The sequence below is a fragment of the Lineus longissimus genome, chromosome 9 (assembly GCF_910592395.1).
Source record: "Lineus longissimus chromosome 9, tnLinLong1.2, whole genome shotgun sequence".
Classification (NCBI taxonomy): Eukaryota; Metazoa; Nemertea; class Pilidiophora; order Heteronemertea; family Lineidae; genus Lineus; species Lineus longissimus.
Window position 1 is genome coordinate 3,274,254 of NC_088316.1, and position 13,764 is coordinate 3,288,017.

The 13,764-nt window shown below is 42.8% G+C and overlaps 2 protein-coding genes across 2 annotated transcripts; one reads left to right on the forward strand and one right to left on the reverse strand.

Annotated features, from left to right (window-relative positions):
* Positions 1-1,330: 1,330 nt before the first annotated feature.
* Positions 1,331-7,927, reverse strand: LOC135493782 (centrosomal protein of 44 kDa-like). Its single transcript, XM_064781348.1, has 11 exons — positions 7,712-7,927; positions 7,205-7,308; positions 6,841-6,988; positions 5,894-6,058; positions 5,578-5,665; positions 4,714-4,908; positions 4,046-4,206; positions 3,379-3,612; positions 2,921-3,011; positions 2,348-2,609; positions 1,331-1,849 (listed from the first exon to the last, which is right to left on the reverse strand). The coding sequence occupies exons 2-11, from the start codon at positions 7,291-7,293 to the stop codon at positions 1,789-1,791; spliced, it is 1,494 nt and encodes a 497-aa protein (XP_064637418.1). The 5' UTR covers positions 7,294-7,308; positions 7,712-7,927; the 3' UTR covers positions 1,331-1,788.
* Positions 7,928-9,262: 1,335 nt separating this feature from the next.
* Positions 9,263-13,582, forward strand: LOC135493536 (uncharacterized). Its single transcript, XM_064780936.1, has 7 exons — positions 9,263-10,030; positions 10,216-10,525; positions 11,043-11,156; positions 11,332-11,535; positions 12,019-12,261; positions 12,596-13,028; positions 13,426-13,582. Exons 1-7 carry the CDS (start codon positions 9,329-9,331, stop codon positions 13,580-13,582), a joined length of 2,163 nt encoding a protein of 720 aa, XP_064637006.1. The 5' UTR covers positions 9,263-9,328.
* The last annotated feature ends 182 nt before the right edge of the window (positions 13,583-13,764 follow it).

Below are 13,764 nucleotides of genomic sequence, written 5' to 3' on the forward strand. Positions count from 1 at the left end.
ATGGGGACGTATTTTGACATGGCTCAGGAAAACAGAAATGCAGTTATTGACATTGCCGTAATGCTGATATCATGCACGCAACTTTGCTGAAATTTGGTAAGCATAGTATTTGCTTATCTGTCTATGCAACGCTGAAATTTATGTGAATGTCAACAATGTTGTTGTTTATATTGAGGTTCTCATGCTCAAATGCCAAGTTTCAGCACATTTGCGTGCATGATAACTGCACTAGAGTACCGTTTATATCTATTTTACTAGGCATCAACAAAATATGTAGAAACACAAGTTTTTATAAAGCACTTTTCACTGTATTATCTACTGTCTCAAAGCGCTTTACAATCGCAAATGTTATCACCCAGCAGATAGGTTACCCTGCATATCCAGAAAGGTTAACCAGGATATCCAGATAGGTTACCCGGCATATCCAGAAAGGTTAACCAGGATATCCAGATAGGTTACCCGGCATATCCAGAAAGGTTAACCAGGATATCCAGATAGGTTACCCGGCATATCCAGATAGGTTAACCAGCATATCCAGATAGGTTACACAGCATATCCAGGTAGATTACCCGGCATATCCAGATAGGTTACCCGGCATATCCAGATAGGTTACCCAGCATATCCAGATAGGTTACCCAGCACCTTTTCAAATACAGTGGAACCTCCCTTAGCGGACACCTCTCTATTAAGGACACTGATTCGGGTCCCAAATTGGTTTGTTTCCATTCAATTTGACCTCTCTAATCAGGACACCTCTCTATTCAGGACACTACTTGTCAGTGCTGAGGGTGTCCATAATAGAGCGGTTCTACTGTATATCCGATCAACAGATATAAATTTTGAGTTGAAGAATCAATTGAGATATTGCAAATCCTCGAATTTATTAAAGGGGGAGTATAGGCAGGAGCTGGGTGTTCAATCTGAAAGTCTTCAAATGGCTAGTTCAAACTCTCTTAGCAGATACCTCTATAATAAGGACACTCTGTTGTGGACACTAGTTTTGGTCCAAAATTGGTTGTTTCCATTAAGTTTGACCTCTCTAATGAGGACACCTCTCTATTCCGGACAGTACTTGTCAGTCCCGAGAGTGCCCTTAATAGGGGGTTCCACTGTACTTATAGCGCGAGAAGTTTTGATGTCCTCCGACAAAGGCGAGACCCCTATAGGCAACTTTGTGTTAAGTAACGTGACCTGCTTGGCTCTTTTCTATAGTCTCCCTTGTGGGTGTCCCATCACGTCTCCCTGTAATCTCTCTAACTTAATTTACACCAAACTGAACACAAAATCTGTAAACCAGTACAAATGCGTAATAGAGAAATCAATTCAAATGAACCTACATTATCACAGGCATATTTCCTATGCCTTTCTCTTGAAATACAAATTCAAACTCAACAATGCTAATCTTGAGACCTTTTAAGAAAGCCAACTTACACATCAAGCTAACACTGTGTAAAATAAGCAAAGCTAAAGGTTGGCAAATTTGCTCATATTTGACAGGTGGTAAACTAAATATCGCACTTTGTTGAAAAACTTAAAGCTTTTAACTGGAAAAACGCATAAGAGTTGAAATATTTGTGAATTTTTTAGTTAGCATTTGATACTATATTTTTAAAAACACCGACATAGAAATATTTCACAAATTTAACTAAGTAACCAGGTTAACGAAATTGTCTATCTGATTTACTGCATGATATTCCAAATATCGAATTCATCCCCGATTAACCAATCATCAAAACTGACCAGATAGAAGTCAACGTCTGCATTTTCATTTTCACACGAAACCAGGATTCACTGGTCTGCCGGTGGTTCATTTTCATCCTTGGACAAACGGCCCTCTGTATCTCGAATCCTGAAAAATAGATACAATTAAAAAAGGTAAGAATATTTGTCTCTGCTCTCTAATAAAGAATAGGCCCTTTTCCAGATATGCCGGTACCACCTAGGGACGACAAAACAAACTACCTTTACAATAGGTTTTTACGGTCAAAAACGCCAGACAATGACTGGTATTTATAAAAGACTAGTAAATGCTTTTACTTTAAACTTCATGTACATTTACACTGGCCATCTCTGTAGAAAACTGTAGTAAAAGCTTTTACTAGTCTTTGTAAATATCTTATACCTTGAAGATCTATTGTAAAGATGGTTTGTCTTTCGGACCCTAGGTGGTACTGACGTATCTGGCAAAGGGCCTATCGAAATATTTTTCATTTCTTGTGCAAAATCACCAAAAATCGGAATGACTTTTTTATTTGTGAAATGGAATTCCTTCCTTAACGGAGACACTCGTCCAATATCCCCAACTAAGGCCAAACTGTAGTGGCACGCAAATGCCAACATGACTCACATTTCAAACACTCGCTTAGCCTGGTTGCAAGTCGGAGTATCAACGAAATGAATCGACAGCGACGCATCCTTCTTCGTCTTTTCCTCTGGGGTGCTGGACCTGGTGCCGGCCTCCTCCTCTGCTCGCAAGACGAGGGACAGGTCCGGCGACATGACTGAACCAGGCAGGCCTACGTTGTCCCGCGCCATGACGCTAATCGGAGACAGGACATCGGATGGATCCCTCACAGGCGGCGAATGTGGAGGCAGTGTAGTTGGAGACCCTGAGAGTCGGCAAACAAATGAAAACATGTCAGTACTTGTCTTAGACTCATACAACCACTGATTATGAAAACGACAAATTTGCAGGAATACGGATTATGGTACATGTATAAGCTGATACTTGTTTACCTAAACAGCTATTACTCAAGGATTTTTAAACTTGAAAAGCACTGATAATGTATACCACAATATTTCAATATGAACAGGAATTGAACATGATTAAAGTGCGTCTATAGATTTGCTCCTTTACAGACAGGCGGATCGCCACCAAAATTGGTGAGTAGTTTTGTCAAGTGAAACACAAGAATCCTACCTTCATAGACCCCCTGTGCCAAGCCGGTTTTGGCACCAATGTGTCCTTCAGTTCGAGGGGACGGAGCACTAGGAACTGAAGTCCTGGACGACTGGAAGGAGAAAATGGAAGAAAAACTTCTCATTGTGTATGTTTTATTTTTGAAAAAAATTTGTGGTATTAGTTTCAGAGAATGGACTTTGCACAATTTAAATGTGGCTCTGGAGACCAGACCTTCTCCCTGATGAAGAATAGAGGAATACTGGCCAGAGGACACCAACCTGACCACAAAGCTCTGGGGGTCTTGGGCTGAAATCTCTAGGACAGCTGACTTAGTTACCAAAAACAAGCTGCCTGACAAAAACCCTTGTGAAAATAAGTGAAATATTAGTAAGTTTTTTTGAATCAAACACCCACAGTAAACAAAATTTTCCTCGCCCCTTAATTATTTTTTCTCTTTCGAAAATGAATTCAATTACCTGGGAATCCATTATGGCGACCTTATTCTCCAGAATTGTGAGCCTGGCCAGGAGATTCTCCAATTGTGAAGGGGTGAAAATTGGTGTCTCTGCGTTGCGCTCCTCAAGATAGTTGACAGACCTTTCTATCGTGTTGAGACGGGGTTCAAATACCGCTAGGCGTTCCATGACGTGTTCAATGCCACTCAGCTTGGACTCCACTGACACCAACCGGTCTGTGAGGTTCTTCGCCATCTGAAATTGGATAAGTACACAATAACAAGCAAGTGATACCTATATAAGAAATACAAGGTACCTTCCCCTTAAGGACAGGTTCAGCAACGATGAGAGTCAACGTCAACAGAAATATTCCTTTTGATCAGATTTTCGGGACTTTAAATGACATTCGGGGCATTAAAGAGTCACAAGTTCGCTTTCAGAAGTCCAAAAAATGATTCATTGGGCCATTTTCAACAAATCCGTAAAACTTGAGATATCTGTAGGACCCTCATCTATGACAAACGTCAGCACTTGGGAAAAATGAGAGGCAGAGTCCTCCCTTGTTAATGTGAGCAGCAGTTTAGATTCTTCTTCTTCTTCTGTGTTCAGATTTAACGTTACGATCACAACTTCAGCTTTTGAGGCACAACAGCTTCGATTAGACAGAGGGGAACTTTCAGATACTCACAGAGTCTGCGACCTGCACCATCTCAGGAACTGAACGGCAGCGCGGTACAGGACCAGGTTGAGAACTGGCCCCAGGGGTCATGGCGATGATGTCAATAGGATCCAGGCTCTGTTCAGCGGCCTCCTCATGTGGTACGCGGTAGTGAACTGATTTGTCAGCCCCTGTAGTAAGTAGTGACAAGTTAGCAAATGGTAACCACATACATGTAGCTACTGGGATGAAACATTGGGTACCACTTCAAGCCAAGCTGGTGATAATTTCTATATCTTTGAAGTAAGTACTCAAAACAAGGAATGTTAGGCAGAATCGTTCTTTAAAAACAAAAGGTCTTGAAGTGCAGGGTTGAAAATGTGCACCAGGCAGGTTACATGAGGATAAGACGATTCATTGTAAATCACAGCAACAAAATCCTTCAGTAGGACACTCGAAATCACACAGACAACTTGGCGTCAAAGAGAGTGCATACGTTATTTTGTGCGAGCATGCTGGTCTCCAGTCAAAACGCTTACCCCTTGTGAACGAAACAAACTCCATCCAACCACTTTCAACATGACTCATTGGAGGCACCTCGTTACTTAGATGCTGCTGGCGACATGGACTGATCATTGCAACAGGATTAGTTAAAGGACCGACCTTAGAATTAGGTGTACGTTTTGGTGTTATTTTACCTTTAACGATAGGAGAGCTGTGCGACAGGTCTTTGGAGTGCTTATGGATCGGTGAGGGCATGGAATGGGATTTCGAATTAGTTGGAATATGAGGAGCAGACACATTAAATTTGCTGGCGGTATATTTATTCTTTGGGTTGCGGAGTTCGTTGACGACATGTGGCTTTTTGGTGGCAGCTCTCTTCTCTTTGGAATCTGAAAGCAAAAAATTAGTACATGTGACATACATTTGTACAAAGCTGCAAATGGGAAATCGAGAATAATATACAGCAGAACCTCTCTATTAAGGACACCCTCGGGACTGACAAGTGCTGTCCTTAATAGAGAGGTGTCCTGATTAGAGAGGTCAAACTGTATGGAAACACCCAATTTGGGACCAAAACTAGTGTCCTTAATAGAGATTGTGTCCTTAATAGAGAGGTGTCCGCTGAGAGAGGTTCTACTGTACAATATACTTTTACAAATCAAACCTGATTTACGTGGACTTGAACTCTGTTACTCAAATTGGAGGATAGGTCACTCGAAAGTTTCCTCCACAGATTTTAAGACAAGTGGATGCTGTAGCCAATGATGCTGAGAGAGCAGGAGTTGCAAGGGAGGTGTTGTCAGAGACGACTGAGGACTGTATTGCCTGGAGGGGTGCGGGTGCACCGTTGACATAGAAATGTCAAGTTGTAGGAGTGCAACGCATCATGACAATCAAGAACATGTAATATTTTCACATTTCTGCCAGCAGAGATCAGTGGCATAGCAGATATGCGAATGAGAGCGATATGCAATATTTCTTTTTGCCATGAAACAAACTATAGAATCCTATTAGAAATCTAGAGTTTTGAATGGAAAGACAAAGCGACAATATCTCACCAGTTCTACTGCTACTACAAGTACTATCAACTGAACTATTGGCACTGCCACTCTTCACAGGCTTGGTGTTGCCGTACGCAAATGGGCCCTGGAAAAACAGAAACTCATTCAAAACATGTCAAACTAGATACTTCAAATTCAATCGTATCTTATTTCTGCGACTCCGACTTTGGTCAAGAGGTAGAGTCCACGCAAGCTACTCAAGTTTCTCACTTGGTGGGGTCTTCAACTGGCCATGGCATAGACACCAGAGACTAGGAACCTCGGTATAACGTCTCATTCAAAGGACTATAAGCGAGTCAAGTTACATACTTACTGGAACTTTGAATGCCTTGACCTGCTTGGGTTTCAAAGATTGATGCTTTTCGAACACGAGCCTCATAATGTCTGTGCACATAATAACCTTCTTCTCAATGAAGCCGCCAGCAAAGAACTGCTCCTTTGTTATTGGTGATTTGTAATGGAACATATCTCGTAAAATCTGAAATGTACAAAAACAAATATACGGATACCTAAGATTTTACGCACTCACAAATTTCAGTCTTGCAATTAAAATTCCTGGCTCTTCACAGTCCTTCGAATGAGACTCAAAACCAAGGTTCCTTGACCTTGTATCTGGTGTCTATGCCGGGGCAAGCTAAGACCCCACCAAGTGAGAAACATGAGTAGCTTGCGTGGACTCTATCTCTCTCGCCAAAGTCGGACCACTAGGCCAATAAACCCAATTGGCGCCTAACCGTAGTGGCACGCAGGATACGCTCATCCCGCCTTGGAGGAGGATTACTCCTAGGAGAATGACACCTCCAAGTGCAGAGCGAACGCTGAAGAAGAAGTCTTGCAATGGACTCATAGTATGCCGAACCAACTTGCAGTGCATACAGACATCATTATTGGGAGAGAATCCAAAGTTTTTATCAGCAATACTAGCAAAGCTTGCTTCAGATGGACTGGTGTCATAAATCAAGTTGACATGTTGACATTGTCAATCTTTTACTCAGGTGAATTCAACTTCATCAATTAAAATAAGCGAATACTTGACTTGCCAAACTCAGAAATGCAGCGCCACTCGCGGACAAAGATGGAACAACTCGACATTTGTTTCACCGGTTTTCGCTGCGCATGCGTACCAGCCATCCGGAAACTAATAATGGCGGCTGGTACGCATGCGCAGCGAAAACCGGTGAAAAAAATGTCGAGTTGTTCTATCTTTGTCCGCGAGTGGCGCTGCATTTCTGAGTTTGGCAAGTCAAGTATTGCACCCACCTTGTACATAGACTCAATGAATCGCAAATCGGTTTTGCCATAAAGTTCTATATTCATTTCCATAATCTTCTGTGAGAACGGCTGGCTGTAGTTCACGAACAGATAATGATAGATTGGGAAGAAGGAATTCGACTGACCCTGTGTTAGCCTGAAAAATAGACATTAGGAATGTCTTCACTTGCTTCTAACGTGTACCTTTTAAATCCTTACCGTACTAATCTTTGAGGAGGGATGGGGAATTTTACAATAGCCGATTGATACCAAGGTACCAGGTACCAAGGTAGAACCCAACTGACTAAGCTACATCAACCAAACAAATCAGTGGTCTGAACCACTTTGCTGCCTCTATGAGTAAGGAGCATACCCTTTTATATCTGCATCTTTTTCGTAATTTATCTTCTTTAACATTCCCTGCAACTTCCGGACATTATTGTTCAGATCACCAGTAGCCATTATTAGAGTAAGGTCCTGAAATTGAAAGAAGAAACATTCAAAAAAGGATGACATTTGTCGATTTGAAAAATCATTGAGTTAACTCTGTCTGACCATTGCCAACGCGGCCTTTGCACGAGTTCTTTGTAGCCTAGATTGATGTGTGGTGCGAGATGGAAAATATGTAAGCCTCTTACTAGGAGAAGGGCCTAGGCCTACTGTTACTGGGCCTATACTCATTCATTCATTTCATGTAGGCCTAGGCCTATGCCTTTTATGGCCTGATCGCAGCGGCCTAGATTCTCATCTGAAGTTTCATAGGTCTATCCATTTTTTTTCATTTCTTTCTTTCTTTAAATAATATAGCATTATATAGCATTACAGATATATATATACACCAGAATAACGTTGTCAAGGAAAAAACCTCACGAAAACTGACCAAAATCAGCCAAAAAGTGTGAAAAAACCAAAAATTTCCAACTCTAATGTCGCGCTACCGAACGTTATTTACTACGACTGTTCTAATTGGTCAAATTTATCACCCAAATTTATACTGGCTAATGAAAGACGTCGACACAACGACATTCGTTGTGATCGTCGTTGCGAATAAACACTGAGAACAAGATCTTTCACATCCGGAGAAATCCAGGCTGTCTCTGAGAAATACATTGGTTGTGCTTTGTCGTGCTGAAACGAATAAGTAACCAATCCAGGTCAATACTTTTGTAATACTTTTGTACTGCTTTGCTCTTGTCCTACTTTGCTCTAAAGTGGGAGTCATCTCGAGAGAAAGCTGAAAATTTTGTGAAAAAGGCTGGAACAAGCTTCCGAAGACAACGCGCCCTACACTCCGGATCCGGCCGGAGGCAATGGACTCGACCGGCCTCGTCCAGGTTCACCTAAGAGATCAAATTAGGATGACGCAATGGACTGCCCCGGGAGTCTACAGCGGCCCCGGCACAGCGCCGGACCCTGGCACCAGTATAGTGGTTTTCAATATACCCGCCTGATGTCGATATTTCAAACGACAGTCCGAGTAAGAAAAGCCTGATCTCAGGTTGGTACGAGAAACATTCCAACCGTTTACGGTTAGGCAACATTGGGGAGAGGAAAATAATGGTGATAGAAAAGCTAAATAACGTTCAACGAAAGCCAACAAATTGTAATTTCTGACAGTTGCAATATAATGCATCAATATTATACCATTTACATTAGGCCTACACCGTCGTCCTTTGATCTAGTCAAATATATATATATGCCAAAAGAGAGCACTTACAAATATTTGCTTTTCGAGACAACTGGACAAGAAGTGGCCGACATGAACCTTGAATGTGACAAATTGTACATATTGCGTATTCTCACAATGTGCCAATACAAGTGTTATCATCCGTTCGAACGATAGGCCTAGGCCTAATAACTCAACACTCTTCAAGCTTTGACTGGATATGACATAACTGTTATATTTCTTGCATCACGAGCTGCAAAATGCCCATCGGCCACACGGGGTCGTGAACTCAACATAAACGCTCACATTCATGGGCAAAATATGTCAGAGAAACAACGTCGTGGCCGTTTTCCTAAACGCATTGGAAAATGGTAAGTAAAACTCTAGGTCAAGAGACCACAAGCAACCCAGATTTCAAAACCGTGACGACAAATAATTGTCTTAATTCAACGATGTGCTATTGTCCCGGCCGCCGCGTCTCGGCCCCGTTGTGGTGTGCCTATTATGGCAGGCAGGAGAACAGCAAGTTATTTTGAGTGCTAAAAGCATTGCGAGGCGAGTTCTCCGCGTGGCTGCTGCAGCCGGAATAGGCAGGTTTCGCAACCACTACGAACGACTTGGGTGCGTGGTGTCACCAAGTCCTGCACGAATTTAGCTAAATCTGCTTTATACATGTATATTTCATACGATTGAGGAATTGGAGACTTGAAATCATACACATCACAGTGTACCGTAAATACTACTATGTACATGGACTACTAAAAATTGCAAAACGCAGGGATCATTTCTCTTCTTACCGCTTTTTTCATCCAAAGGTTCCAAAAGCGTTTAATGAGGTCCCAAGAACATGGAGAAGTGTCATCGATTGTTAGGGATAAAAACGGTCATATTGACGAAGGTCACAACCAAGTGATGTCCTCCGAGTCCCTGGAACCTTCCACGCACTTCGACAAAACAGCATCTATCAAGTACATGGAAAAACAACACCAGAAATCATTCAAATACTTCAGAAAAGATAATCGACTCCTCAGCGAATCCGATTGGCCAACCCAACAGGAAGAGTCGTGTGGGGTCGACACCGATTGGCTCACGAATACGTTATCCTATTTGATTGGTCTGTTTTCAAATGATTTGAATTCGGAAACTGCTTTGGATGACACACGATACCAGGAAGCGCTGATTCTTCTTAGTGAAAGGTTATCGACAGTGCAAGACGGGTTGCCGAGGGAGACACAATTTTCAAACAGGAGAAGACTTTTCAAAAAGTTTGCCACTCAAAAAGATATATTTCCAACGCTTAGAAAAATGTTGGAGTTGCACCTATGCTCTGGGTGGGGACATGAAAAGTCGGACGAGGAAACAAAAGAGTACTCGCGGCTGTTGGCCTCTCATATCTCGCTTATCATGGTCAATGGGACGGACAGTGACGTAGATTTCGGGAAGGGGCTGATTGGAGAACCTAGACTGTTGGAAGTTCTCATCATTTTTGTACACTCCAAAGGCAAGAATTATTTCAGGAATGAACTGCAAGATGTAAGTAGAGAAATCTTAACCTGGAACTATTTTAGTTACCCTTCGTATCACGTGATATTTAACCCTTTAGCACTCCAGCGTTGCGACTCGAATACATACAATATTCACAGAGGCGACGCTATCAAGAAAGACGCGACGGGCCGAGTTCACAATATATTCACATTGCTTATTTTGACCCGTTTCAGACAACCGAATTCGTTCTTCTTCTTATCATCCAACTCTTTTACAACTGTTCCATGGATTACGCGAACAGGGACCGCCTGCGAGGAGCGGGAGTCCTCGAAGCCGTCATCCCCTTCATGGAGTCCAAGGACCATCAAATGGCCCTGGTGGCTCTCCTCTGCGTCGCCTATCTTGCAGATGAGGAACAGAGCGGGGTCTTCCGGGCGAATAATGTTGCGCCGATGCGCCTGCTCTTGTCTCGAATCCGAGAGGCTGCCGTTGATGTTGACAAGCGGGATTCTATGGGTTGGCATGCTACAGAACTCCTCAAAGGTGAGAGTCGCCCCCAGCATCAAAATTGAAAGTATGAAGAACACGGATTAATTAGTTGTTATTGTCAGCGCAAACGCAACAGCCGTAGTCCAAGTTTAGGAAAACGAGTTTGAAACATTTCTTGTGTTGAGTGAAGACATAGAAGACGAACGTATCAGTATATTCCTTGGAACGATATAGGACATTATGACCCTCCCTCCATGCCCCCAACCCCGTTGTTACGTTTTTGAGTATTTCAGTTTGCGATTGTTTAGCCTTAATTATTGTTTGGGAACTGTGAAAGACTATTGCGACGTTTTTTCTGTGTTTCCCCTATTTAAAAGTCATGGTCTCTCCAGCTGTTTATAGTTAGGAAACACTGAATTGTGAGGAACAACCACACATGCTACACCAGACCAAGGCATTAACAAATGGCACGCGACCATCTCATGCCTGGGCCGGTTGACAAAATCAGCAATTCCGATTGAACAACCCAAACTCACTTTTTTAAACAACTTCACATTCATTCCTTCTTCAGGGCTAGGACGTCTTGCGTTAAATGATGCCAACAAAACCCTCATCGCAGACGCTGAGTTTGTTCCTATCCTTCTAGTCATGGCCAAAGAGGATCGTTACCCTGATGAGCAGTTTGGTAAGTTTTGTCTGGGGATGTATGTGCTTTCTTGGTGGTCGGCAATAAAATCACGAGCCACGAGACATGCGGATTACCGCAACCATTATTCGCTGGCTCTAGGTATGCGGGGGCGATCGCAAGTTAATAATCTTTAACATTACTACTAATTCCTTGATGCTTATTATGTTCCCAGAAGCCATGGATATCCTTTGGACGTTATCCTTCGACGAGACTGCCAGACTCATCACTGGGATTGGCAACCAGAAGGAAGCGATTGGTCTGTTCGGACGCCTGGCGTCCAATGAGAGTCATCCCTGTAAGAAGACGGCCGAAGGCATACTATGGAATATCAGGGGAGGTTGCCCAGCATGCGCGGTACCCCAGGAGGATATTGAAGGTAATGGGTAGATTGCGACGTGCTTACTAAAGTAGAGAACTAAACTAGTAAGTGTATGCTTTCAGTGTCAAAATGAAGACCAAGCCGCGCATCACGAGATCCCGCCATTCGCCAACAAGAGCTGTCGTAAATCTTATAGAGTTATCACTAACTCCTGGTGGTGTCTGATCTTGACGGTCGCAATAGTTCTTGGCCGAGTTTTTGCTGTCATTTAAGGGTTGGCCATAATATATAGGTACCGCCATTTAGGCTAGAACTGAAATACAAAGCAATTGGAACTCTTTGAAAACGAAGTAAATGCCACGCAATTTCAAGGGTGGGAGTAGGTTCTTTGTTTTCAAGAGAACAGACTCCCAGCCTTGTGAAATTGGAATTTACTTTATTTTGAAGTTCTAATCGCTTATGTCAAGTTCTAGGCAAAGTCGCGATACCCACGATCAAGCAACACTAACAATCTATAATCAAATTTGAATGGCTTTTCAGACAATTTCGATAAAACCGACTCGTCAAATCAACCGTACATCATGATGAGCTATCAATGGGATAGCCAGGAGCTGGTCCTGAGAGTGAGAGACGTGCTGCGGTCACGAGGCTACAATGTCTGGATAGACGTCGAGAGGATGGCGGGCTCCACGCTGGAGGCGATGGCCCGGGCAGTCGAGGGAGCGCATGTAGTTTTGCTCTTCTTCTCCAAGCGGTACAAGGATAGCCAGAACTGCAGAGCAGGTACTACACGAAATCACTGTATGTCTCTTTTAAACTTACAGAGTCACAGTCGTATATCGCAATTGCTGGTGGTACTTGCAAGAAGTCAAAACCAGATTTTTCGACCAAATCCGACCAAGTAAATCACAGTGGCCGAGTACATATTGGGAACAGTAGTGCGTTGGCATGACCGATCCGTCAAAATGACCTTTTAGCAGCCTCACACTCCCCCTCCCCCTCCAAGAGAAATTCCTTGATGAAATCACCCGGGTAAGACGAGGTCCAAGAGCTCAAAAGGGGCAAAGGTCTTTTACTTCCTGTATCATAATAAAGTTTTGCGTTTGGTCGTTTTCAGAGGCCGAATACACTTTTAAGACTAAGAAACCCTTCATCCCCGTTCTGGTGGAGCCAAATTACGCTGCCGATGGATGGCTTGGAATCATGCTGGGAGTCAAACTCTATTACGACTTCAGCCGAGAGGACATCATTGCGGACAAGATGGCCGAGTTGGGCAAGGCCTTAGACTGCGGGCAGCAGTCCAGGATGGCGCAGGAAGGTCCCGACACTGCTATAAATGTTACAGATGGGAAAGAAGACAAGACGATTTCTACCAAATTGTTGTCGACAGCATCAAATGCATGTAGCATGGCTTCAAATTCTCCTTATACAACTTTGCATCATCAACCCTGTGCCTTTTGGCGGGAACATATTGGATCACAGACCCCCAGCGTGAAGGGCTGGGACGCTGGAATGGTGTCGGACTGGATGAAGGAAAGCAGTCTGGATAGGTAAATCTGGGTTCATTGTGACCACTGTCCTCCCAAACTCATTATAAAAAGAGTCATCATTTAATACCAGGAGGTTGAGCCACAATCATCATGAAAAAGGATTCTAGTAAGTTGGCCCGATTTATCAATACTACCCTCAAAAGTATTAATTTTGAAGACCAATTGGTCAACCAGTAGTGCAAAGACCCTTTCAACTTGAAAACAGATAAAACTGTCTTAAAGATCTTATCGCAGAGGTTTTAAAAATCGCATTTTAAAACACATGAAATAGAAAACAAACACTTTGCTTTGTGTTCTTGTCTTTGACGACACAATTCCATTGACGCGAATAATTTATTTCTTTTCAACTGCTTTATTTTAAAAACAAAACAGTTAAAAAGAATGGTGTTTTTTTCAGGGAAAAACTGGGTCATCTGACAGGACGCCACCTACATTTCCTCTGGAGAATGAAGCAGGATGCGCCATCAAGCTACTATAAATTTATCGAAGAGAACCTTCGCCTGACGAATATTGACCACATGGCAACACTGACAAATGCTCTGGAGGAATTGTAAAAGAAGCTCAATTTTAAAACATTTTAGAGTAGAACCTCTCTATTAAGGACACCCTCAGGAATGATTGAACGATTGTCCTTAATAGAGAGGTGTCTTGATTAGAGAGGTAAAATTGAATGGAAACAACCAATCTGGGACCAAAACTAGTGTCCTTAATAGAGAGGGTGTCCTTAATAGAGAGG